This window comes from Capra hircus, chromosome 16 (genome assembly GCF_001704415.2).
Source record: "Capra hircus breed San Clemente chromosome 16, ASM170441v1, whole genome shotgun sequence".
Lineage (NCBI taxonomy): Eukaryota > Metazoa > Chordata > Mammalia > Artiodactyla > Bovidae > Capra > Capra hircus.
In genome coordinates this window covers 59,646,951-59,674,392 of record NC_030823.1, presented here as the reverse complement: position 1 = coordinate 59,674,392, position 27,442 = coordinate 59,646,951, and the positions used below count along the sequence as shown (strand labels likewise).

General features: G+C 40.8%; 3 protein-coding genes across 15 annotated transcripts in view; 2 read left to right on the top strand and 1 right to left on the bottom strand.

Moving 5' to 3' along the window:
* The window catches only part of TOR1AIP1 (torsin 1A interacting protein 1), a 43,174-nt gene extending 41,750 nt beyond the window's left edge, over positions 1-1,424 (bottom strand). For 2 of the 4 annotated variants that reach the window (XM_018060662.1, XM_018060663.1), the window contains exon 1: positions 650-1,424. In XM_018060662.1, the coding sequence (XP_017916151.1) occupies positions 650-1,130 (481 nt within the window). In that variant the 5' untranslated portion in view covers positions 1,131-1,424. The remainder of the gene's footprint in view (positions 1-649) is intronic. The other 2 variants (XM_018060660.1, XM_018060661.1) reach the window with 1 other exon arrangement.
* Positions 701-21,709, top strand: LOC106501722 (torsin-1A-interacting protein 2). Of its 5 annotated transcripts, none has more exons than XM_018060667.1 (2): positions 701-812; positions 19,104-21,709. In XM_018060667.1, the coding sequence occupies exon 2, from the start codon at positions 19,768-19,770 to the stop codon at positions 20,161-20,163; it is 396 nt and encodes a 131-aa protein (XP_017916156.1). In that variant the 5' UTR covers positions 701-812; positions 19,104-19,767; the 3' UTR covers positions 20,164-21,709. The 5 variants fall into 5 exon arrangements, with proteins under 5 accessions (XP_017916156.1, XP_005690994.1, XP_017916154.1 ...); XM_005690937.3 differs by lacking the exon at positions 701-812 and adding an exon at positions 6,484-6,601; XM_018060665.1 differs by lacking the exon at positions 701-812 and adding an exon at positions 6,537-6,612.
* Positions 704-27,442, top strand: part of LOC102187515 (torsin-1A-interacting protein 2) — a 42,897-nt gene continuing 16,158 nt past the window's right edge. For 3 of the 6 annotated variants that reach the window (XM_013970337.2, XM_018060664.1, XM_013970335.2), the window contains exon 1: positions 13,037-13,112. The gene's annotated coding sequence lies outside the window, so the exon portion shown is untranslated. Of the gene's footprint in view, positions 813-6,502; positions 6,602-6,700; positions 6,801-13,036; positions 13,113-27,442 lie in introns of those variants that run through there. The other 3 variants (XM_005690936.3, XM_005690933.3, XM_013970336.2) reach the window with 3 other exon arrangements.

Sequence of the window (27,442 nt, the reverse complement as noted above, 5' to 3'; positions counted from 1 at the left end):
TGGGAAGCTTCAGGTTCAGGATGACTGCCTTGACCACATTTCAGTGTAAACATGTGGGTGGGATCTCAAATCAATTCATCAACTACGCTAGTCTTCAAAACGGCCACTCAGAAATTCCCCTTCCTTTCTCCCCTCCTGGATAGTGACGGGGAAAGACTGGAAGGTTAGATGAGGACCAAATCTCATTGAAGGATTTCTGGCCTCGGAGTTAAAGGAGGAAATGGAAGTGGCTTTGGCAGAAACATCCGCAGGGTAGAAAGGAACCGATATGAAACCGATGTGAAACTGAACTCTGAGTGATTCAGTGTCCTGCCTTCTGCCTAACTCGCCGCCCCGAAGTGCAGGCCTGCAGAAAACGGGCAATCCTGACACCTCTAAATTGATGCCCAAGGAAGCACGCGGCTCCTCGACTCTGCTCAGGTCACTACGCACGACCGCCTTTCCTTCCGGCGCCCCCGCCCTGCCACTTTCCCGCCAGCCGACGGGGCGGCCCGGGGGTGGGGGCTCACGTCCAAACCGGAGAAGCTCAGAGGGGACGAGCTCAAGGCAGGCACACGCCCGCCCAGGACGCGCACACCCTTCGCGCGTACCCGCCCACGGCACTCCCTCCCTGACTCGCGGCTGACACTGTTACCTCCGACTGTCTCACCTTCGGATGAATGGGAGTCCCGTAATCCTCTTCTGGTCGTAACCGGAGAGGGTCGTATCGGAGGCGGCGGCGAGTGCAGCTGCTCCTGGAGGCGAGTAGATCTCCGCGTCTGCATCTCCTCGGCTTCGTGGAGTCGGGGCTGCCTTCGCTGCCGAGACCGAAGGTAATAGGCGCTTTCTCTCACTTCCTCTTTCGCCGAATCGGGCCGGAACCCTTCTAGCGGAATCTGTCTTCCCACCCGGGCCTTTTCTTTGGCCGCCCGGGGCTCGAAGTCGCCGTACACTTCGGGCGGCTCTTCTGAGAACCTCACTTCCCGCCGGCCGTGGCGCGACGGCGTAGGAGTTCCGTACGCAGGCACGTCACTGCTGCCGCCATTTTGAGGGGCGAGCCGGGGCCTTCCCTCCCGTAGCGGAGCCCTGGGCGTGACGTACAGCGCCCATCCTTCCCTCTCCGGCTCCGCCCGCCGCCCCTCGCCTGCCATAGTTGTTGACGTAGCTTGAGTCGCTCGCGACGGTGTTTTGCGGTGCCCTGAAGATCCTGCCGTTGGTGGCGATCGTTTTTCGGGGTGTAGGGCGGTGGTGTCGGCGGTCAGGGAGGCAGTTGAGCGTCGCCGGGGCTGCCGCCTGCGTCGTCGCTGCTGTGCTGCAAACCGGCCCCTGGGCCCATGGTGTGCTCCGAGGGCTGTGGGAGAGGCAGTGCCTGTGCTGGGTCAGCTGCCGCGCGGGTCACTCCCGCCTCCTGGCTGAAGGCACCAAAGAGGAGGAGAAGAGCGAGGAGGCGTCGCTGTCCTCGGCCTTCGGGGAGGGAGGGAGGGAAGACGGAGAAGGGACAAGTGGCTGGGCAAATTGCCGGTCCTCAGTCCAGCTGCTCCTGGCAACTGTTGCCTGCTCGCAAGAGGCGCCCGGCCGGGCCCCCAGCACAGAGTCGCTGGGAAAGGCGGAGTGAAACGCGAGTGGAGAAGTCTCGGTCCTCAGCCCCAGGCTGTTGCGCAGTTTCCCCGCAGCCTTTTTGATCGACTCTTACCTTCGCCGTACCTTTCCAAGTGTCCCTTTGCAGGGCTGATAAGACATATTCGCAGGTGTCATCTTTCCCTGGAGAAAATTTTAGTTTGAAGTTCCTTGGGAAAGCAGTTTACCAGTTTTAGGTTTTAAAAGTCACTTGTTGAGTACAAAATCGGATCTACAGGCTTACTTGGGTGGATTTCCATTTACAAAATGTACGCAGCAAACAGTATTATTCCTGATTTCGTAAAAAGGCTCTACTTCAGCAACACTGTTCAGAGACATTGTTAGTGCTGTGCTATGGGCAGTGAGAAGTGAACAAATACTTTGATTAAAGACAGCACTGTAATTTTCAGTTGTGATCCATTATTTTCACTTCGCTTCTGAGCATGACTTGATATGCTGCGTGTGATACAGGGTTTTTTCTGCGTTTAGTTACTGAATCAGAAAACATGACAAAGCCATTTGTTTCACTTCTGTGTACCGTATTTGCAGATGTGGAAAATCTGCAAATACCTAAACTTAGACACACTGAGGGGATGTTATTGAAAAATCGGTTAATCTTGCCTTCACATACACACCCCCTTCTCGGACGATTTTCCATAATTGATTTTAGTGACTAGATTTTAAAATTTGCAATTGGGATAGCAGTTACAGTGAATGGGCCTGAAAATTTTGAAGTGAAGTGTAAGTCGCTCAGTCATGTCTGATTCTTTGGGACCCCATGGTATACCGTCCCTGGAATTCTCCAGGCCAGAATACTAGAGTTAGTCTTTACCTTCTCCAGGGGATCTTCCCAACCCAGGGATCGAACCCAAGTCTCCCGCATTGTGGGCATATTCTTTACCAGCTGAGCCACAAAGGTGTGTACTCTTTCATGTATTTAAAATCACTTTGGAATGTTTTTGAGCAACTCATTATCCAAACTGGGGGCACATATTTTATTTTAATGAAATCTTAACGATGTCTTGTGTTTTCACTAATAGGCCATAAATTTGGCCACAGACACAAGTAATTACATGCTTTAGAATCACCTAGGTTTTTGCTTGATGGAAGCTCTCGTGTAGTTTTCTGTTTTTGTTTTTGTTTTTTTTAATTATATACAATACAGCCAAAGAAACAGAAGGAATAGCAACATGAGAGATGCTACTTTTTAAAGAATCTTTTATCTTAGGGAAAATTAAAAGCATGTCTCCCTTGTCCGCCTGAGTTAGTATATTTGAAAAATTTGTGGGACATTTCTCTGACAAAATGCTGAGAAGTGTTGATACTTGGTTAATATCTGGCTTTTACTTGTTTTAACTAGTGCTTTATAAGGTACCTATTATATTACTCTATTAATATGTAACAGGAAAAGTACTGTAATAGATGAAAAGATATAATAGATTCAAGGATATAATAAAGGAATGAGATAAAAGGATATAAAACTTTATACAAGTAGTATTAATAAAGTTCATATTATAGTGGTAATATTAATACATATATTAAGCTCTTTAACCAAGGACAGTTAACTATATAGAAACTTGGATACAGATTGTAAAACAGGTTTGGGGGGCTGTATTAAAAAGAGAAGACAGGAGATTCACTACATAAGTACATATATTGCTGCTGCTAATTTGCTTCAGTCCTGTCCGAGACTGCAGGCCCACAGACTGTAGTCCACCAGCTCCTCCGTCCATGGGGTTCTCCAGGCAAGAATACTGCAGTGGCTTGCCATGCCCTCCTCCGGGGATCTTCCCGACCCGGGGATGAAGCTGCATGTCTATGTCTCCTGCCTTGGCAGGCAGGTTCTTTACCACTAGCACCACCTGTGTCATCTTCTAATTAAAAATGCTTGAAGAACTTAGGAATGGTTTTCAAAATCATGAGAAGCTTGACGCAAAATCAGAGGAATAGTAACTTTAGCATTAAAACACATTTTTTTAAGGGTTTTCCCTCTTGTCTAGGTAATAAGGGTACATAATCCTAGCTCTGCCATACGTGCCTCCCACACTTAGCAACCTGACAAATACCAACTTTCATTACCAACTGTGAGGTAAAGCTAAACTCTTGTCGAACCAGATATTCTGCTGTAGATGTTTTCCAAACCCAAGGGTGGCACAAAAGAGGTGACATTATAGAGGCGGTAGACTCCGCTAATATCATAAGGGAGCTGCTGGACTGCTAATACCAAGAGGAAGCATGAGCTCTGAATGTTAGACAGTTATTGTGGGAGTTTGAGATCTGTGGAGGAGGAATTCAGTGAATTGAAAGAGAACAAGAGAAGAAATGATTAGAACAAAGAATAGACTCATTAATTCATGTATTTATTAAACATCTGTGTTGAAACAATAGATGCTTAATAAATATATGAATTCAATTAAGAGTATTCTTTACCCTGAGGGAATTTGCCATATATTAGTGAAGACATGTATACAAAATTATAATTGGCATTAATTTAAATACCTAACTATTAGGCCTCAGTCTAGAAATCTAATGTTCTTGACCCTGGATTTCTAAGTAAAGCAGCTATTTTACTAAGATAATTTTTGTACATGAGTTTTTTGTTTGCTGTTCCGTGCCTAAGTCATGTCTGACTCTTTGCAACCCCATGGACTCCAGCAGCCAGGCTCCTCTGTCCTCCACTATCTCCTGGAGTTTTTTGTTCAGGGTAAGCAGAAATCCTGTTAATGCAGTGAGAAAGCATTTATCAATTCATTGTACATAGTGTTCACAGTTTTGGTCAGAAAAATAACTTTGGGGTTATATCTTAGTAGAAAAAGGTTAACTGTTATTTTTAATAAGAAGATTAAAATATTAAGAGGAAGTAAAGCCATGAAATTAAAAGACACTCCTTGGAAGAAAAGTTATGACCAACCTAGATAGCATATTCAAAAGCAGAGACATTACTTTGCCAACAAAGGTCCATCTAGTCAAGGCTATGGTTTTTCCAGTGGTCATGTATGGATAAGAGAGTTGGACTGTGAAGAAAGCTGAACGCCGAAGAATTGATGCTTTTGAACTGTGGTGTTGGAGGACTCCTGAGAGTCCCTTGGACTGCAAGGAGATCCAACCAGTCCATTCTAAAGATCAGCCCTGGGTGTTCTTTGGAAGGAATGATGCTAAAGCTGAAACTCCAGTACTTTGGCCACCTCATGCGAAGAATTGACTCATTGGAAGACTCTGATGCTGGGAGGGATTGGGGGCAGGAGGAGAAGGGGACGACCGAGGATGAGATGGCTGGATGGCATCACCGACTCGATGGACGTGAGTCTGAGTGAACCCCAGGAGTTGGTGATGGACAGAGAGGCCTGGCGTGCTGCGATTCATGGGGTCACAAAGAGTCAGACACGACTGAGCAACTGAACTGAACTGAAAGACATAGTAGCCAGCTGCATTTATTCCCCATTCTCACAAGTGATAGAAAAAATATTTTGAAGACAATATAAATGAAAATGTCTTGCTGGAAATGAAGTGACAACAATAAATGGCCTTCCACTTATTCTTTGTTGAATTCGAAATTGCAATTAAACATCTAAAAATGTTCCCAAATCCTGCAACTTCTGCCAAAAAACGATGGTTGAAGACACCAAAAAAATGTTAATGAAGAATCATTAACCCAATAAAATTTTGAGCTTGTGCTATGTACTGCTGCTGCTACTGCTGCTAAGTCACTTCAGTCTTGTCCGACTCTGTGTGATCCCATAGAGGCAGCCCACCAGGCTCCCCCATCCCTGGGATTCTCCAGGCAAGAACACTGCAGTGGATTGCCATTTCCTTCTCCAATGCATGAAAGTGAAAAGTGAAAGGGAAGTCGCTCAGTCGCGTCTGACTCTTTGTGACCCCACGGACTGCAGCCCACCAGGCTCCTCCGACCATGGGATTTTCCAAGCAAGAGTACTGGAGTGGGGTGCCATCGCCTTCTCTGGTGCTATGTACTAGGTAAACCCTATTCTAGGTGCTGGGGATATAGCAGAAAAGAATAGACCAAAGACAACCCTCTTTTCCTTCTAGGGTTTTATATTCTATGGGAGTCAGGTAAAAATCAATGTAAGTAAAATAGTACGTTGGTCAGGAGTTTTATAGGAAAAAACTAGGAAAGGGGAGTGAGGTTTATGTGAGCAGATTTCTTCTCTGTTGTCTAGAATTGGCCCAGTTCAGGAACAGGACTTTTAGACTGACTTGACAAGTTGCCCTTAACCAATTATGTGTTCTTGGGTAAACTGCTTTCCATCTCTCAATTTTCATTGTTATAAAATTAATAGATCAAGAAAACATCTTTTATCCATTTAGCTGACACTTTTGTTCATTATATCATTTACTCATAACCACCTTATGAGGTATGTATGTAGCGTTGTCCGCATTTAACATGGGGACAGGCACCTCATAAAGCTGGCAGTCGGTTTCCAAATCAAGCTTGACTGGTGCTTGCCATTACCATTGGCTAGTGCCGCTCACTGCGTTGGTTCCATTGGTTCCTCAAGCCTCTGAGCTTTAGGTTTTTTAAGGGCTCGGTTCAGTTCAGTTCCGTCGTTCAGTCGTGTCCGACTCTGCGACCCCAAGGGCTGCGCCAGGCTTCTCTGGCCATTCACCAATTCCCGGGCCCTCCAATATGTTGCAGAGATGTCTGCCTTCAGGTCAGAGAGCAGCGCGACTGCGAGAACGCTGGGAGCCTTTGCGGTTCTGTCCCTGCTCGCCCCACGCCTCCAGCCTCCCGCCCCGCCGCCGGCTGCTGGGGGAGTGGAGCCGGGGGTGACGCCTGGGGGAGGAGGGGGAGGAGCCGGCGCCTACCAGTCCCAGCATTCCGCGGGCGCCTACCCTCCCCGCGGAGGTCTCCATCACGTGGGCAGGGACGGGGCGACGTTCAGTTCGGCGGCGTCCGAGGGGTGCAGCCCGCGTCGTGAAGCAGAAAGAACGCTCGAAGGGCTCTCCTGACGTTGACAGTCGACGGTTTAAAACCTCGCTAGACATTGTAAGTAAAATGTGTGTACAACTTTTCCATGTTTTAATCTTTGATCTGATACCTTCTTTTTAAATATCTTTCAGAAAAGATCCCTCCCCACCCCCACCTCCTTACCGCAAAAACCTTAAACGGAGCAGGTTGGAGGTATATTTTTGTTCTGGAGTGAAAAAGAGAGAAACAGAACCGCGTAAACATTAAACACAGGAAGGTGAGAATAAATCTTTGGTTTGGACCTTGAGAAGCAGAATTCCTCTAAGGTTCAAATGTAAACGGGAAATCTACCAGTGCAGGTGTTGATTACTTCCTTACCTCCGTGTTTGACTGGATTCCATCATTCGTCTTCTTAATCCTCGTAAGATAGTGCCCCCGCCGCCCCTCACTCCCTAACCCCTGCCTTTTAGCCTGAGTGGTGCTAAAAAGAGCAAAGTTTAAAGTTTTAATGAGACCCTGCAATTACCAGTTCATTACATATTATATATGTATTCCCAATTGTATTTCATACCCAGTGAGAAAGTTTATCCCCTTTTCCTTCCTCCAAAAAAAATGTATTGCCTGCTTAATCAGTAGTGCTTAATTGAAAGGTTTTATACACAAGATACAAAAATCAGTTATCTTAATCTGATTCAATACACTGTTTCTATTTCAATTTTACCTCTCAAAGTTCTAAAACGTTTTACTTTAGATCTCTATAAGAGATTGCTTCCTTGTATCTGTTTGTTAAGAGTTAGGGCTGTGACTGTTCTCCATATCTATCAGTTCAGTTTTGTTTTTCAAGCACAGGATTAGTATGTAACTGGCCAGTGGAAAATAATTTTAAAAGGAACTTAATGGTAGAGGAACTGAAAATGTTCCTGGAAGCCTTTATGTGGATTAGAATAGTTTGGAAAACTGGCTTTTGCTTTGAAAACTTTGAAAACCTCTCCTCAGCAATATTTTTTATGCTGAATGCAGAGTCCAGAACTTGATTACCAGTTTTGCTTCTGGTTTATCACGTAACCATAAGTGACTCATTTAAGCAGTATTTCACTTGTTTTTTTTTAACTTATGTAGAGATAATACTAGCCTGAGAGCGTCTGTAATTCACAAATAAAATAACAAGAAATTATCTAATTATTTGGGGGTTATTGGGTATTTTAATAATGTATAGTGTCTTGTATGTAATCTATCTTTGCCATGGAAGTTGTTTTGAAAACTGAAGGAGAATCCACATTCCTCTGCAGTGCAACTTGAATTTCCTGAAGGAAAGTTTGCTCAGAGAAGCTTGGTATGCTTTATGCTGTTTCTCATTTTGCATTTAGAAATTTAATTGTGTTAAAATTTCATTGCTAGTCAATATTTTATGACTATTGTGCCCAGCAAGAGGTAATTCAGTGCACTGATTATACTTTATCGTAGGTTTTGGACAGCAAATTAAGCACTTGTGAGTAAAGAAAGATGGCTCCCACATTGGTTATGAGCATAGACTTTGGAGTCACAGCTGAATTTAAATTCCTGTCCTGTCACTTTGTAACTTGGGCAGGTTACTTTATCACTCTGACCCCATGAAAGCGGAGATTTAGAGTTGTTTGGAACATTAAATGGGATAGTTTAAGGACCTAAGTGGAAACAGTTATTGCCAATTGGGCTAATTTTCTCTTTACTAATATTAAAATAAGTGGCATATGGTTCTGATAATCAGAGTGGAGGAAAATTTACCTGTAATTCCACTACCTCAACAAATCAAAAATTTAAAATTTTTATGCACTCTTCTTTAGCCTCTGTTCATGGATATATATAATGTAAATAACATTTTTGCAAACAGGCAAGTTTAAGACATTAGTTTGTAAACTTCTGAAGGTTTTGTCTTAATTATATAAATAGAGCTTTCTGGTTCTGCCTCTCTGATCTACTGGTGATGAAAGAGCAGAACTTTCCTTTAGCACAGTTTCCACTTGTTTTCCTCAGTCCGTTAGACTAATAATAAACACTTTCTGACACTTATTTTATGGTAAGGACTGCACATTATCTCTTTAACACTCATAATGCTTCTTTCATGTAGGTAGTGTTATTCTATTTTGTGGTTATTAAAACCAGAGAAACAGGGAAGAGTTCACCAAGTCAGGTGCTGGAGCAGTCATTCAGGCCTTATGCAGTCTGACTTTAGGGGACTGTGCTGCCAGTCTTTCCTATTTAGAGATTCACTATATGGATGTCAGGTTGTATGTGTATGCAGGAGATGATCCTGGAGGCTGACTTACAACTTCTTTGTATAAAAACAACAAACAGTATTTGTACCTTACAACAGCCATAACCACCACATGTAAAAAAAAAATGTTTAGGAAAACAGGAGTAGGGAGGTTTTTAGTGTCTTCACAGCTGAGGCATTCACCTATATTTTTAATAGTTGTGGCAGTAAAAAATATGATTTATACACCAGACAAGTTATTAAGACTAAATTTTCCCTTTTTTTATTAGAGATAAATATAAAGTAAATACAGGGTTTATAGTGAAAGAGAGCTACCTTTTCTTCACTAAAACAGTGTTTATAAGTGTTTTTTAAACTTTATAAGGAGCATCAGAATCATCTGGTGAGCCTCTTAACACAGATTCCTGTACACCCTCAAAGTTTCTGGTCTAATAAGTCTAGGGTGGGGCCTAAGAGTTTACATTTCTAATAAGTTCCCAGGTGATGTTAATGATTTCCAGCTAATGAGTTTAGTATGGAAACAGGTATTAGTGGTGGTTGTCCAAATTGTTGGCCTGATAGTGAAACCTCAGTAGCGTTGAGCACCCAGCTCCTGTTTTAAAACACTGTCCTCTAATAAAAGGAACCAGGACTTTTTTTGTGGGGAGGGAAGCTCTTGAATCTAGGGCATGGGCAGGGAAAATATAAGAGGAGCCTGAAACGTTTTGTGGTGCTGGAAATGAAGGAGATGCTCGAAATGGTTTAGGAGCTCTTTGAAAAGACACAAGAGTGACTTGAAGGAGCTCCTCCTGATTGCCAAAGTTGGAACAACTTGAGTAATAGAATGCATAATGGTAGTACTGGATTTTAACTCATAGAATAAGTGGCCACAAGTCCATACTGACATAGCTGAGTATACAAATAGGATTCAAGAAGGGACAGTTCTTTCTTATAGAAGGATTCCAATAAATAAACATGGCAAGAAGGAAATAGAAAATCACTATTAGGCAAAACAGCAGCATAGTAATTATTGCAAACAAAATGTGCCTGTAATGCTGGTAGGTGAAAGTTTGAGGAAATACAGGATATTTGCGCAGTCTCCCCAAGATAATTATTAGTAACTTGACAGTGGAGATAACCAACTGACCAAGGTTAAAATCTCCACAGAAATAAGGCTTATGGATATCATGAATCCAGTGATGTGATGCACTTAGAAACACATCATTTCTTTGGTATTATTCTTGCCCAAAATGCATAACCTCTTTATCTTTCTACTCATGCTGCTGCTGCGTCACTTCAGTCGTGTCCGACTCTGTGCAACCCCATAGACTGCAGCCCACCAGGCTCCCATCCCTGGGATCCTCCAGGCAAGAACACTGGGGTGGGTTCCCATTTCCTTCTCCGATGAATGAAAGTGAAAAGTGGAAGTGAAGTCGCGTGATCCCATGGACTGCAGCCCAACAGGCTCCTCGGTCCATGGGATTTTCCAGGCAAGAGTACTGGAGTGGAGTGCCAGTGCCTTCTTTTCTATTCATGGGAAAACATTATAAACACAAATTGAGGGACATTCTACAAAATAACCAACTGATATTTTTAATAAGTATCAAGGTTACAAAGACTGGGAAAAGTCACAAAAGATAATGACAGAAACTGTCACAGATTGGAGACTCAGGAGAATAAACAACTAAATGAGTGAGTGATCCCAGATTGAACCATGGAACAGAAAAGGAACATTAGTGGAGAAACTGGCTAAATTCTAACAGTCTGTAGTTAATTGACTTGTACCATGTTAATGTCTTGGTTTTATAACATAAAATTAGTTCAAAATAAGATGTTTAATAAAAATGTGCTGGCTTCATGTAGATACTAAAGATGATTAGTGGAGTTGAACTGACACTGGGAATCGGTTGTGCTGCCCACTGTTGGAATCATAGCAAACTCTCTGAACCTTTGTGCGTTGCTTTTTGCCTCTACATAAGTCATCCTAAACCTGAGATACAAATCAGAGGAGTTGGGAGGGAGTAGAACGAAGGGTAAGAAGAAAAAGAAGACTTCCTGTACTCAGGAAAGGTATATATCTGAACTGCTCCAGGCCCTTGAAAAACAGTTCCCCAGGGAAGTAAGTGGAGTGCTTTTTGTTTTTAGTGTTTAGTACTTTCTCAACTTGCCTTTTAAAAATACGGGATAAGTACTACCTAGGGAAAACACTGGGAAATGACTTTAACTTGTGATAATAGTAATCCTAACTTATTATGACAGTGGATAATGGTACAGAGGAGTGGGCAAGACTTAGTTAGGTACTTAGTTTTCAACACAGACATGTGTGGTGTTGGTTGTTGTTCAGTTAGTCCAACTCTTTTGGGATTCCATGGGCGAGCCTGCCAGGCTCCTCTGTCCATGGAAGTCTCCAGGGAAGAATACTGGAGTGGGTTGCCTTTTCCTTCTCTAGGGATGAAACCTGAGCCTCCCGCATTGGCAGGTGGATTCTTCATCACTGATCCACCAGGGAAAGCCAAATTGCTGGTACAAATTCAGAAATATGTAACCTTAGTGCTACTAGGTCTCACTATTGAAAACTGCTAATTAACTTTAAAAGTTTGGCTCCTAGTGTTTTAAATGGAAACTGTAGGCAGAATTTGAACCATGGACTTGTGTCCACTAGGGCAAAGTAGATTGAAATGCACCGGTAAATGTCTAAACCAGTTGTTCCCCGTTGTGGAATGCCAGCAATGCACAAACACACCTGTTATGTTTGTCAGTTCTTTGCTTTTTTTTTTTTTTGACTGCACCTCTCGAGGCTTGTGGGATCTTAGTTCCCCAACCAGGGATTGAACCCTGGTCCTCAGCATTAAGAGCTCAGAATCTTAACCACTGGACCACCAGGGGAGTTCTCTTTGTGTCAATTCCTATGTGACTCAGGATAGTTTTTGTTCAGCTTATCTTCTTTCAAAGAGGGAATAGTGTGTGTGCCAAATAGTGCTGGAGTGTGCCTTCTCTCTGTGATCTCAGAACTTTGCCAAATTAAAAGTTAATTCCTCACAAACAGACTGAAAACTTCTTTCAGGAGCATATATATTCCTAATATATTTTAAGCAAAGAATTATTTTAGATTATGTGAATTTAAAAAGGAGAGGAATTCTTTTTTTTTTCATACTTTTAAATCTGTGTTGTGTGTGCTCAGTTGCTCAGTCATATTCGACTCTTTGGGACCCCTTGAACTGTAGCCCACAAGGCTCCTCTGTCCATGGAATTTTTCAGGCAAGAATACTGGAGCGGGTTGCATTTCTTCCTCCAAGGGATCTTCCCAGCCCAGGGATTGAGACACCTCTTGCGTCTCCTGCATTGGCAGGCAGATTCTTTACCACTTTACCTGGGAAGCCTTACTTCTTAACTCTCAACATCTAAATTTAGAACTGGTTAATGAAATAAGAAGCTTTTGAGATTTCACTTTATATGTGAGACTTATAGGAGAAGATACCCTGGAGAAGGAAATGGCAACCCACTCCACTATTCTTGCCAGTTAATTCCATGGATAGAGGAGCCTCGTGGGCTACAGCCCATGGAGTCACAAAGAGTCAGACACGACAGAGCACACACGCATGAGACTTCTAGAGAAACTATATCATACGAAAAATAGTTTTGATTATTGATTAACTTTAGAATAAAATATTCCACGGAAGAAAATATTTAAAATGGAAAGTGAAGAAAATTTAGAGCATTTGTATTTTTTCTGTGTCTGTCTTTTGGTTGTATGTATTATATGAGGACTTGGCTGAAATGATAAATTTGCCTGGAGAAGTTGCTCCAACTCTACTCAATCTGAAACATACTATGCAGCCTAAATAGAATAAGGTGGTTTTTGTCTATCAAAGGCAGATTTGAACTAACTAACATGCATTCAGGAAATAGTGATTCTTGATATAGACTTGAGCTGCCGTTTTTTAGTAGATGTAAATTTCATTGGTTTAAATAGAACTGCATTTTCTATTTTCATGTTAAAGCACTGTTTTCTAAATTTTCCTCTAATAAAGCTGCAGAAAACATCTCACACAAAAATTTTGATTTAGGGAGTTCCCTGGTGGTCCAGTAGTTAGAACTGGGCATATTCACTGCCATGGCCCAGGTTCAGTTTCTGGTTGGGGAGTTAAGCCTCACAGTGCAGTTAAAAAAAAAAAAATTGATTTGTGTTTTTCTTTTGTAGAGTTGGTCTTCTGTATCTACAAGTCTCATGTCTGTGGATTCAACCAACCATGAATAGAAAATATTTGTGGAAAAAAATTCCAGAAAGTTTCAAAAAGCAAAACTTGAACTTGCTGTGCTCTGGCAACTATTTGCTTAGAATTTACTTTGTATAAGGTATCGTAAGTAATCTTGAGATGTGCATAAGTTATATGAAATTCTGTGCCATTTTATATAAGGGACTGGAGTGTACATCCCTCCGTGCATTTTGGTATCTCTGCGTGATCCTGGATTGAATCCCCCACTTATATAGGATAACTGTATAGAGTTTATGTGGTAGAGAAGCCTTTTAAACTTTGTTTTTTGCTCACTATTGTTGGCTGGAAGGTTCTTGAAAATAAAAACATTCTAACTTCTTCTGTGGGCCTTCCATAATTTTCTGTGATTTCTATAGGTAATCTTTTTATATATATATATAAATATATATATATAGGTAATCTTTTTATATCCATCTAAAAGCCCTTAAAACCCACCCTGGTGGCTCAGACAGTAAAAGCGTCTGCCTACAATGCAGGAGACCCAGGTTCGATCCCTGGGTAAGGAAGATCCCCTGGAGTAGGAAATGGCAACCCACTCCAGTACTCCTGCCTTGAAAATCCCATGGATGGAGGATCCTGGTAGGCTACATTCCATGGGGCCACAAAGCTGAGTGACTTCACTTTCACTGTCAAAAGCCCTTATGAGACCTTTACCTGAAGCATTGGTTCTACTCTGGATTCCCTGGACATCCAGAAGTTCTGTAAGGTTTTTCTCTTTGTATTTATAATATTTAGCATTGTGCCTAGAACATGTTGGTTTGTTCCCCAGCTACTTTCAGCATTTCTACAAGCCTAATGATGCACAGTGGTAAAGATGTGGGTTTGATCTCTGGGCCTGAAAGATCCCCTGGAGTAGGAAATGGCAATCCACTTCAGTATTCTTGCCTGGAGAATTCCATGGACAGAGAAGCCTGGTGGTCTATAGTCCATGGGGGTCACAAAGGGTCACATGTGACTGTGCATGCATGCAAAAATGGTTATCATATATTCACCTCAAATCAACTACTTCTGACTTAAGCTAATGGTGTTGAGAAAGGAAACAAATCCAGAATGTCTCAGTGTTTCCAACTTTATGTTACAGATGCTTTGAATATTCTCTCTGATTTAAAGTATTGAAAATTTCTGAACCAGGGAACACTGGTTTTTCACTTGTTTTATTAGAAGTTCTGACTGGCAGAGTTACATGTCTAATTAATAAAATGAGAAAATGACATTATGACAAGAATGGTAGTTGTTCTGGCATTCTTCCAAAGTGAGATCTGAGAGGGGAGCCTAAGAATGAAAATAGCCTTTGATAGTGGAATGATTAGGAACCATTCCTGCTCAATGGTTCTGAACCATTTCAGGTTCCTTTGGGAATCAAAATGTGTGTACAGTTCACTTTTGAACAACACAGTTTGGATTGTGTGGGTCAACTTACATGCAGATTTTTTTCAACAATAAATAGTATGGTACTGCATAGTCTGTGGTGGTTTGAATCTTAGGATGTGGAGGAACCCTGCTTCCACTGCAGGGGGCGCATCCCTGGTGCAGAACTAAGATCCCTACTTGCCATGCTGTGTCGCCAGGAAAAAAAAAGGAATATTACTTCACAGATGGAGGATTACTGTTGAATGCTTGGCCAGGTGAGGCCAGTCAAGGGTCTTTGAGCTTCATCTTGCCTGGAAGGAGAGTGCTTCTTTTCTAATATGCACAAACACACCGTATGAAAAAAACAAAGTGCTGCACAGAGATGTGTGCCTTTATAGAATATGCCAAGATAAACTTTGCTTTCCATTAGGTAGCTAATGGAGAAATTAATTCCATTAATTAACATTAGGTAGGGTTTCCCAAGTAGTTCAGCTGGTAAAGAATCCACCTTCAATGCAGGAGACCCTGGTTCAATTCCTGGGTCGGGAGGATCCTTTGGAGACAGGATAGGCTACCCACTCCCAATATTCTTGGGCTTCCCTGATTACTCAGACAATAAAGAATCCACCTGCAATGCAAGAGACCTGGCTTAGATCCCTGGGTTGGGGAGATCCCCAGGAGGAGAGCATGGCAACCCACTCCAGTATTCTTTCCTGGAGAATCTGTTGGACAGAGGAGCTTGGCGGGCTATAGTCTGTGGGGTCGCAGAGTCAGACACGACTGAGTGACTGAACAACAACAACAAATAGTTGATTTACAATATTATATTTTCTTTTACCTTGTTTCTAGAAAGAGATAGTTGCTTGCAGACACAGCTCCGTGTCTTTCTATAGGGTTCCTCTTCCTCAGTCACCCACCTTGCCTCTGAACAGAATAATTGCAGCTGATCTTCTTGTCCCCAGTGTGAAAATTTGGTTTTGCCTATTAATCTGTTTTTCTAGCCTACTCCTATTTTCTGCTCTGCTCTAAAGAGTGGATATATGTTTAAGTATAACTGATTCACTTTGCTGTACGGCAGAAACTTAACAACATTGTAAATAAACTATACTTCAGTAAAAATTATTTAAAATATAAAAATGAAGATAGAAATAGAAAAAAAATACCAAATAGAGGTTATGTAAGTTGTTAGGATTTGTGATACCATGACCATTCATGTATCTCCAACCATTCAAAGAAAAAATGTTTATGATTATCTTTGAAATACTCTGTATGCCTTTCCTGGCCCCATCTACTTCCCTCTCCCATCAAAGGTAGTAATTATCCTTGTGCTTATCTTTTTTTTTTTTTAGCTTTATTGCATATTTTTCCTAAGCAATATATTTAAACTATGTAAATGGAAACTATTACATAAGAGAGAGTGTATGCTTTTTATAAGAATACTTTTTTTTTATAGCCATTCTACTGTTTGTGGACATTTTGGCTATTATTTTGCTATTATACAGAGAACTACCATGAATATTTTTATTCATGTTTTTAAATATGTAATTTTCTCTAGGGTAGTTACTGAAGAGTGGAGTTACTGAGTTATAGGAAACTCACATTCTCAGCTTTATTAGATACTGCCCAAAATGGTTATACTAATTTATGTTCCATCATTAGGGTGTAAGAATTCAAGTTGCTCTGTGTTTTCTGATATATATTTACTATATCAAAATGGTACATGTTTTATTGGGAGGAAAAGTAAAGAAGGAGAGGGAATATTGTCTCACTGTGCTCAGAGCCATGGGGGATTAGAGATTAAGGGGATGAAGTATAATCAGGAAGCTTTGGGCTCCATGTGGTGATTGACATAAGCAGAGGTACAGGTTTGATGGTCCTCATATTTTCAAGGAGATAATGGTAGTGAAGTTGTGAGGGCAAGAAGCGGGAAGGTTTGAGAATCTTGCCAGGAGTATTTTGGGAAAAGCCTCTTCACTCTTCCAGTGATAAGGCTGGGAATGAGTTAGGAGGCTGGTAGTACGTGATCTTGTTCTGAGCATTTAGTGCTTTGGAGCCCCCTTTTAACTCCCCTCTTACCTGTAGTGGTTTGGAGGACCAGGGGAGGGTCGGTTTTGTCTGGAACACATGGAACACTAGAGTTCTCTTAGTTCAGGAATACTTGGAGCTCTCAGTTCAGTTGCTCAGTCGTGTCCAACTCTTTGCGACCCCATGGAGTGCAGCATGCCATGCCTCCCTGCCCATCACCAACTCCTGGAGTTTACTCAGACTCATGTCCATTGAGTCAGTGATGCCATCCAACTGTCTCATCCTCTGTCATCCCCTTCTCCTCCTGCCCTCAATCTTTCCCAGCATCAGGGTCTTTTCCAGTGAGTCAGCTCTTCACATCAGGTGGCTGAAGTATTGGAGTTTTAGCTTCAGCATCAGTCCTTCCAGTGAATATTCAGGACTGGTCTCCTTTAGGATTGACTGGTTTGATCTCCTTGCAGTTCAAGGGACTCTCAAAAGTGTCTAACACCACAGTTCAAAAGTATCAATTCTTTGGTGCATAGCTTTCTTTATAACCCAACTCTCACATCCATCCATACATGAGTACTGGAAAAACCATAGCTTTGACTAGATGGACCTTTGTTGGTAAAGTAATGTCTCTGCTTTTTAATATGCTGTCTAGGTTGGTCATAACTTTTCTTTCAAGGAGTACACGTCTTTTAATTTCATGGCTTCAGTCACCATCTGCAGTGATTTTGGAGCCCAGAAAAATAAAGTGTCTCACTGTTTTCATTGTTTCCCCATCTATTTCCCATGAAGTGATGGGACCAGATGCCATGATCTTATTAGTTTTCTGAATGTTTAGTTTTGAGCCAACTTTTTCACTCTCCTCTTTCACTTTCATCGAGAGGCTCTTTAGTTATTCGCTTTCTGCCATAAAGGTGGTGTCATCTGCATATCTGAGGTTATTGATATTTCTCCTGGCAGTCTTGATTCCAGCTTGTGCTTCATCCAGCCCAGTGTGTCTCATCATGTACTCTGCATATAAGTTAAGCACTTAACATATAAGCACTTGGAGCTCTAGTGCTTTCTTAACTCTTAAAGTTAGAGAAATGAAGGTTGGGAGAAGGGTGTATTTATTCTGAGCATTTGGAGCTTTAGGACTTCTTGACTCTGCTATACAGAGATGTGGAGTCATGGGGGAGGGGAAGTCTTGCCTAGGGTCTATAGAGCCCACATTGTCAAACTTGTTAATTTTTGCCAGTCTGGTTTAAATGAAATATGGTACCTTGTGGTTTTAATTTGAGTTTCTCCTTTTTACTCTAAAAATTCCAAAATGCTATATCTTTTCAACATCAAACTTAGTCATATAACTTTACCATTAACTTCTGTGTTAAACCTCACAATAATGTGGGTTTATTCTTCATCTCTTCATTGTACCCGATTTCCTGATTCAGCAAGTGAAACTTTACTCTAGTGGCTCCTGACCGTAGACCCTCAGGGCAATCTGCTATACCCTATGTTGCCACCACAAAGGACAGAAACCCTATTTTGTGTTCACTCTTGGCTGAGGGGGCTGGATTGGTAGCCTTCACACATTGTCACCTAACCTCATAAAACACATCAGTGTATCGACTCTGATTCTATCTCACCCCATCTGGAGGCCCCACCAAAATATTTGCTCCGTGTTGCAGCCCTGTCAGAGGTGGTTCTTCAGTTATCTTTTAAAGTTGCCATTTTAAAATCTGAGAATCACAGCTACTGTTGATAGTCTAAGGAAAATGCTTTGGCTGATCACAGCTAAGGATATAACTGCCTCTGCTTTTCAGGCTGTATCTTTATACAGTTTTAACCCTGTGTAAATGGGACACCCATCTTCCCCAATGTTCCTTAGTGCTCTCACAGCATCAGGCCTCAGAATTCACAAAAGAATTGCTGGGGAAAGCAGGCTATATATTGTATTCTGATGATCTGTGGCACACTGTAGGTGGCTATCTAGTTGTTTAGTACATCTTACTTTACCTCACCTTGTTCACTTGTTACTTTTAAATGTCATGGAGTACAAAGATGGTGAAAGTGTCTCTAAATCCCAACTGATTTACTATGTATGTCCCAAGAATAGTTCAGGACTGTGCCTTAATTGGCTTAAACTTAAATGTGTATAAGCCTATAAAGACGGATGTGGGCAGTGAGGCATGTCCCTTATGGTTTCTTTTCCAGCCTTCAAAAGGATTTCACCCAGCTTTCTGTGGTTGGTTATTAAGAATATTATCTAATAATTTTGTAAGGTTTTCCTTGCATTGGAGTCTGTTTTAGAAGACTGTCACCATTGTTAACATTATCCCATCCATTATGGTAATACTATATATATGGCACCCATTTCATGGAAAACAGATAAAAGAAATCTCAAAGTTTTACCATGTATCTGATTATACAGACCATATTATTCCCAAAGTGCAAAAGGAGTAGGAAAAATAAATATACAGTCCTAAAAAATAAATGAGACTAGTACAAATCTTAAATGAAGCAAAATCTTCCCTGTTGCCCAGTCGAGCATAAGAATAACTCCCAACAGATAAGCTGGTTTGAACCCATATAAAGTTGTCATGGGGAATCCCATGAGACAATTCTTATGCACCTTGACTGACCCAAATGATTTCCAAATGCATGTTTCTAATGATATTGTGAGCAACTCAAAGCCCATATGAGTTGTCTGAAGTTTTATTATTTACAGGTGTATGAAGCATTCCCAGAACCGTTCAACCAACTCAACAGCAGCTACTTCCCTGTGACTGGGTCCTGATTAAGGTCCTCCCAAGAAAGACTTCATTGGATCCACGCTCAAGAGGACACTGCCAAGTTTTCCTGACCCCTCTACATCGCTATAAAGTGCTAAGGCCTTAAGACTTGGGTACTTGTATTACAACGGCAAGAGTGCCAGCACCCACCAAAGACTCATTGGACTGTCAGCTTCTGTTTCACCAAACAGACATAATAACTTACCAGCAAAGCAGAGTAAGCCAAGTGTCTCTGCAAATACCACCACCTGATAACACACAAGAAAAAGTAACTTAGACTAGAACCCTGTCTTTTCTTAAGAAGCTGAGATTTAAAGGAGCTATTGTGACATCTGTGCTGCTAGTAGTGACTGATAACATAGACTGGATCAGTCCCTGAGTTTGGAGACTGGCTACAAGTGAGTGAAAAATAGACAACAAAATCTTGAAGAATTGCACGGAGGTGCAAGCCAAATTTTACCCTCTCCAAGTAATGGTGGCTGGACTCAAAAAGTGCTAAACCAAAATTGTTATAGGTCTGGTTGCTTGGGTGTTTCTCTTTATTATCATTGTTGCCTCTTATTGTTATATTTGCTTTCTGTGTTGTCTCTCTAGGTCCCAATGTTCTCAGATAATTCACATTGCCCTGACTGTGGGCAGCAGTGGTTCCCTAGTTTAGAACTAGGGCATTGGTTATACCAAACTGAACTGGTTGAGAATGAATGTTACCAAGTCTTCTTAGACCGTATTAACAGAGCTGATTATTGCCCTGAGTGTTATCCTGATAATCCTGCTAATAGAAGCCTTGTTCTTCCTTGGTCTTTCCCACTTGAGTGGGCTCCTCAAAATCTTACCAGGTGGACCTTTGAAAAAGCTTGCCACCCATTTCTTCTGGGTCCTCCACTGGTTAGAAAAAGAATACATGACTCTAGAGTCGCTGGTTTTAACCCTGCGCTACAGTTAATCCTGACGAGGACAGACAAAACCTTAAACAAAAAACTTGGCCAAAGCAAATAACTTCTTAAACAGTCAAGATCATAGAGACTCTAGAGGGTTTTGTACTAGTAGCCCAAGGAAGATGGAAAAATGACTCCTTTCTAAATCTGATCCAGACTGTCACTGCTTTGGGAAACTGCTTAAATTGTTGGATCTGCTTCCAGGGTCTATGCATCTCTTGTTCAGCATAAATTTAATTAGTAGTCCAAGCCAGACTGTTCCTCTGGAACCTGACTAATCCATATTTCCTATGTTTTGGAATTAGCTTGCTCCTCCTAAAAATCTCCACGGTGTAATCATTGATGTTATTATGACAAGGTAGTCCTGGAGGAGAAGCCTCATACTGTGTGTACTTTAATTATATTCTAGTAATAACTTTTGTGGGAAAGCATCCTTGTAGCTGAATTCTAGATTATTCCAGTAAAACAATTAGACATTTAATAAGAATCTATATTGTTCTAAATTCCACCTCTTATATATTAATCATTGATAACTATATATATATAAGGTTGATTCATATCTAACCAAATATTCATCATTGGCTCTATTTGGTTTATCCTCCGTGTGGCTTTGACATTATTAACTGGTCACTGTCAGAGAAACCACATTCAATCAGGCAACACCTATATAGGTTACAGAATAATATGCAGAAATGCCACTATTTAGTTTCTTGGCTCTACATAAGCAAAGACTATCCTGTCTTTGTGGTGACTGAACTTAGAATGTCCTCCTCTGGAAATGGAAAAGTACCTGTATTAGAAGCTAGGTGACAGAAGGAGTTATCAAACTTGACTCCATATAGATTATGAACAGTTTAGGGGAAGCATTTCTCTTAGAACTAAGAAGAACTTACCTGACATTGGCCTCATTCTGGCCTTCACTTGTTCATAAGAATCATGGAACCAGAGTTTGAGTTAAGAAACTTGGAAAAAGTAGCTGAAAACATCTCAGAGTCCACTTAACAAGTTAAAAATTCCACTTAAGATGCTAAATAATCCATTGCTTATGTAGCAACTCAACAATGTTCTCAAGGTCCCAGGTTCTGTCTTTCCCCTCTGGGATCCTTATTGTATTGGCTTTTTGTCCTCATAGTTTTCTCAGTGAGTACAGTGTAGCTTGTTGCTGCTCCAGACATTTCAATCTCTCTCAAAAGACTGGAAGTAGGGAGAAAAAAGCTTTGTCCTTTCAAGTCTCTGTTTTTTATTTGGGAAGAAAATCTTTCTCTCAGAAGTCCCTCAGATTTTTCCTTACATCTCGTTATATCAGGGATTTTCCCTTACATCCTGGATTCACAAGGGAGCCTGGAAACCTGACAGAGGGGAATGGAGTTGACATTGCCTGGGTAGGACACATTGTCTCCCCTAATAAAATCAGGGCTCTTGTAGGAAGAAGTGAGGAATGAATGGCTGTTGGTGTGCAACAAATCATGCCTGCCACATGTTGTTAAAAGTCATTTGTTAGTCTGTATACAGAATGTACCCCAGAGATCTTCCCTGTATCTGCCTTATGTCTGTCATGATTGACGTTCTTTTCTGTCCTATTGCTGAATAAATTGTGTGGACTGCTATACTGAGTGAAGACTAATTAGTTTATTATTAATCCTTGGTTAAGAACTACACTATCCTAAAGCTTTATCTAAAAAGTGAACATTTACTTTGAGGTATTGCTTTTGAGGATGGTATTATAGTCAATATTACTTCTCCTAAACTTTTTTAGACACACACCAAAAAACACTACTTATGTTCAATTCAGGAGAATAGAGAAAGATCCTTTTGTTTTTGTTTTAACCAATCTCATTCTTAAATAGTGGCTTCCCTGGTGGCTCAGAGGGTAGAGAAATCTGCCTGCAATGTGGGAGACCTGGGTTCGATCCCTGAGTCAGGAAAATCCCCTGGAGAAGGAAATGGCAACCCCCTCCAGTATTCTTGCCTGGAAAATCCCATGGACAGAGAAGCCTGGTAGGCTACAGTCCGTGGGGTTGCAAAAAGTCGGACATGACTGAGCAACTTCCTTCACTTAGAGAATAGAGAAAGGTCCTATTGTCTTTGTTTTAACCAATCTCATTCTTAAATAGTAGGACATTAAATGGATTTATACAGTTGAGTTTCAAGTCAGTGCCTCGGTGAGCTTGTCAAAAATGCAAATTTCCTGATCTCACAGAAGTTTTGATTTCCAAGGTTTCTTATGGGGCCCAGGAATCTACATTTTATAAATAGTGCCTCAGAAGATTCTTATGCAGATGCTCTATGAACTATACCTTGAAAAATACCATAGCAGCGTATCCATCATATTTAGTTACCTAGCTTAAAAGACTGGGAACCGAGAGTACTCATAATACTGTAAGATAGTGGTAGTTGTACTTTGCCAGTGACATATAAAGAGGTTTCATAGCAGACTGAAGGACTCTGCTGATACTTCAGGTCATAACTCGGTCACATTTTTCTCAACTGTTTGTGGGGAGGACTCTATTGTAGCCCTTAAAACAGTTCTGTTGGGTCTCATTATAAACTTTGTGAGTATACGGGTGAGAGAAAGAAATCAAAAATACTAATTTTAATGTTGCATTAAGAAGGGTACTTTGCCGCCTTCTTACATGGTTATTATCACATACCTGATATGGTCAGCTCTCAGAAATAACATCATGTGGCAGAGGTCTTAAAATGGAGCAAGGGAAAAAATTTAGAAAACTTAATAGCTTTTCAGCTTAGGTCTTTAGTAGGACTTCACTGGGTTTAAAACATTGCAGACTATTCTAAAATACTCATTCATGGTTATGAATAATGAATTTGAAAGTATAAGTGTATTCCTAAAATTAATTCTCATGACAGATGATCCACTGTTGTGGATGATGTGAGCCATATTAAGCTCCACTTTCATCCTCTGGGAGAGTTGATAATATTACTTACATGTAATGGTGGCCATTTCTAAAATGACTTCCAGAACTTTCTGTTACTTTAATGCAGACCTAGGAGTAGAAATTTAATGGAAAGTACCAAAGAGAAGGCTATCTTGGGTTGGGTGACTGAGGTAAGATTCATCTCTTAAGTTGTAGGAGAACATAGTCCAGGCAAGCACACATGCAAGAAAGAATTCCACAACATCCAAGAGTAGGTGGCAATCGATACACGTGTCTGTCAAAGTGAGTTGAGAGCCATACCCCTCTCTCTCTTGAGTCTCCCCTGGCAGCCCTTGAGTCTCAATGCAGTCTTCGGAACACAGCTTGAAAACTGCTTGTTACAGAGGAAAAGTAATGGCCCTTGCAGCCAGCTGACCTGAGTTTGTCTTCTAATTCTGACATTATTAAATGAGCTTGGGCATTTTAACCTTTCTTTGTCCAGTTTCGTCTGTGAAGTAAGTTGTGTAATAATACCTACTTCATACTGTTGTGAGGTTTAAATGTGATATGTGTCTATCAATCAGCACCACAGTAAGTCTTTAGGATGAGGAGAGGTACAAGAGAATGAGGCAAAAATTAGAACTAGGGATAAGATAGAGTCTCAGCTTTAGAATAAGGATTAAGGCCAACTGTTAGAACTGGATGCTAAATTATCAAAAATTTCTTAGATCTTTTCTGATGAAGGATAAGATTTATCTTGTAACTGAGGCTGAGCCTGTAGTTGTGTGAATCACATGGTCTGAGATGAAGATTAAGAGGCTGAGAGGGATGAATGACCCAAGGCAGATCCTTGTCACATTTTTTTTAGGCCCCCTCTATAGTCATAATTGTGGTAGATATAACATTTATTATATGATTTATTGTCACCTGAGACTTCACACAATGCTGAAAAAAGCAATTAGAGAAAAGTTGAATGTGTGTAAATTTACACACATTCATATGTGCTAGAGTCACAGTTCAAGCCTAGATTTGGAGTGCCTTGTAGTAGGTTTACTGTGTGGTTTTATTGTTGTTTAGTATCATGGTTAACAGCCAGGGTCCCACAGTCAGAATACCTTAGTTCAAATCACCTGAGTTCAATCCTAGCTCTGCCTCTAATAGTTGTGTGTTCTTGGGTAAGATTCTTAACCTTTCTCTGTCTCAATTTCCTCATCTGTAAAATAGAAGGAATATAAAGTCCATATGTCATAAGATTGAAGTTCCCAGGATGGAATAGAGGTTGGGTAAGGTCCTACTGCTCTCCCAGCCACAGTTTGATTCTTGAGAGTAGCTTTCCTTTGTTCTGTCTCCTCCCAGCTGGTTTGACAAAATGCATAGGAAACTGTTGTTGAAGTGTGCCTTTGTAACCGAAGTTAATTGTGTGTGGGCTCAGAGTTAACCCTTACAGGTTTTTCGTTTTGATTCTTTTCCTCACAGAAGCTATTACATTTTATTACTCATTTAAAAAATTTATTAACATCAATCATTTTATAGAAAAGTGCTGAAAATAGTATTCACCTATGCAGCCAGATCTAAAATATATTAACATGGGAAAGATGCCGTGTGCTCTTGGATTGGAAGAATTAATATTGTTAAAATGGCCATACTACCCAAAGCAGTCTACAAAATGTAATGTGATTCCTTATCAAATTACCCATGGCATTTTTCACAGAAATAGAACAAATAATCCTAAACTTTATATGGAACCATAAAAGACCCAGAATTGCCAAAGCAATTCTACGGAAAAAGAACAAAGGAGAAGGCACAACTCTCTCAGACTTCAGGCAATACTACAAAGCTACAGCAACCAAAATGGCATGATATTAGCACAAAAACAGACATACATGGGTCAGTGGAACAGAATAGAGAGCCCCAAATTAAACCCCCACCCCTGTGATCAGTCTTCAACAGAGGAGACCAAAAATATACAATGGGAAAAAGACAGTCTCTTCTGCAGGTGATGTTGGAAAAGTTGGACAGCCACAGGTAAATCTATGAAGTTGAAACACACTCTCATACCATACAGAAAAGTAAGTTCAAAATGTCCTAAAGACTTAAACATTGAAACCATAAAACTCCTAGAAGAGAACATACGCAAAACATCTGACATAAATCATACCCATATTTTCTTAGGTCTGTCTCCCAAGGCAATAGAAATAAAAACAAGAATAGATGGGACCTAATTAAACTTACAAGCTTTTCCACAGCAAAAGAAGCCATAAACAAAAAGACAAGCTACAGACTGGGAAAAAATATTTGCAAATGATGCAAGTGACAAAGTCTTAATTTCCAAAATATACAAACAGCTGATACAATTCAACAACAACAAAAAACAAACCTGATTGAAAAATGGGCAATTTTCATACACTAGTACGATACAAATTCTATTCAAGGTTTTATAAACTAGGAGACACTGAAACATATACAGGGACATAAAACAGTTGCAAAATTTTCATGACCTAAAGATATTGAAATCATACACTATAAATCTTAATCATGTTGAATTGGTTCATGGTGCTTCTACTTTTCTGTATATTCATTTTGATAATTTTTGAGAGTTTTATATTGAAGCTCCAAATAAAAATCTTCATTTATCTACTTAAAAAATAGTGGAACTATCTGTAATTTTGTTCTGTATTTTCCAAGTCTCCTGTAATTGTGAAAAGAAAGAGAAAAAGAAAAATGGACAGAAGACCTAAATAGACATTTCTCAAAGAAGACATATAGATGACCAATAGGCACATGAAAAAGATGTTCAGCGTCACTAATTAGAGGAATGCAGATCAAGACTATAAAACAATGAGGTACCACCTTACACAAGTCAGGATGGCCAAGATTTAAAAATCTACAGATGGAATTTCCCTGGTGTGCAGTGGATAAGAATCTGTCTGCCAGTGCAGGGGACATGGGTTTGATCCCTGGTCTGGGAAGATTCCACATGTTGAGGAGGAACTTAAGACCACGTGCCGCAACTACTGAGTCTATGCTCTAGAGCCCACAAGCCACAACTCCTGAGCCTGCTTGGTATAACTACTGAAGCCTGCATACCCTAGAGCCTGTAGTCCACAAGAGAAAGCCACCACTATGAGAAGCCTACACATCACAAGGAAGAGTAGCCCCCACACTCTGCAACTATAAAAGGCCCAGCCCACAAAGCAACAAAGACCCAGTGCAGCTGAAAATAAAAATATTAGAAAAAGCAACAATTCTTAGAAAAAAAGTCTACAAATAGCAAATAGAGAGGGTGTGGAGAAAAGGGAACGAACCCTCCTACACTGTTGTTGGAAATGTAAGTTGGTGCAGCCGCTACAGAAAACAGTATGGAGTTTCCTTAAAAAAACTAAAAATAGAATTACCATATGACCTAACAGTCCTACTCCAGACAAAACTATAATTCAGAAAGATAGGGGATTTCCTGGTGGGTCAGTGGTTGGGATTCTTTGCTTTCACTACTGAGGCCCTGGGTTTAATCCCGATGGGGGAACATCCTGCAAGGTTCTTGGCATGGCAAAAACAAAAAGATACATGTACCTCTATGTTCATAGTGCCGAGACTGTTCACAGTAGCCAAGACATAGAAACAATGTAAATGTCCATGGATAGAAGATGATACGTAGAATCTAAAATATGACTCTAATGAACTTACAGAACTGAGAGACTCACAGAGAATGCATTTGTGATTGCCAACAGGGGAGGGAAGGTAGGGAGAGGCGTTGAGTGGGAGTTTGGGGTTAGCAGATACAAAGTATTATATACAGAATGGATAAGCAACAAGGTCCCTGTGTAGCACAGGGAATGCTAATCATAGATAAAGTATACTAACATTTTGCCACATATACCTCATTTTAAAAAAGATGCTTAACAGATGACAGTTGAAACTCATTCTTGTTCTCATCCTCTTCCTATCCTTTCCTCCACAGAAGCAAACATGTATCTTTTCTGATCATCTGTTTAATTTTTATGTACATTTAAACAATGTACATTGCAATAAAAAAGTTGAACACTTTAAACATTTTATTACTCAGTAACAGTTGTATATGCATCATTTTGTAAAATTACTCTTACAGCTTCTAATTTTGTGTGTTCCAGGCTGCTAAACTTGGTTTTATTACTGCAGTGCAGAGATTATTCTATGTACCAAACAATGAACACCTGCCAGGTTGTCAAAGCATTACCATTGGTACATTGAGATGGAGCAGAAAGGGTGCACCTTAAAAGAGCCAGGGAACATCCATGGTGGTCCAGTGGCTAAGACTCTGAACTCCCAAAGCAAAGAGCCCAGGTTCAATCCCTGGTCAGGGATCTAGATCCTGCATGTCACAACTAAGAGTTCACATGCTGCAACTAAAACCCAGTGCAGCCAAATAAATATGTAAAAGGAAGATCAGGGCACCCACAACAGAAGAAGCAGTGAGGCAAATCTGTG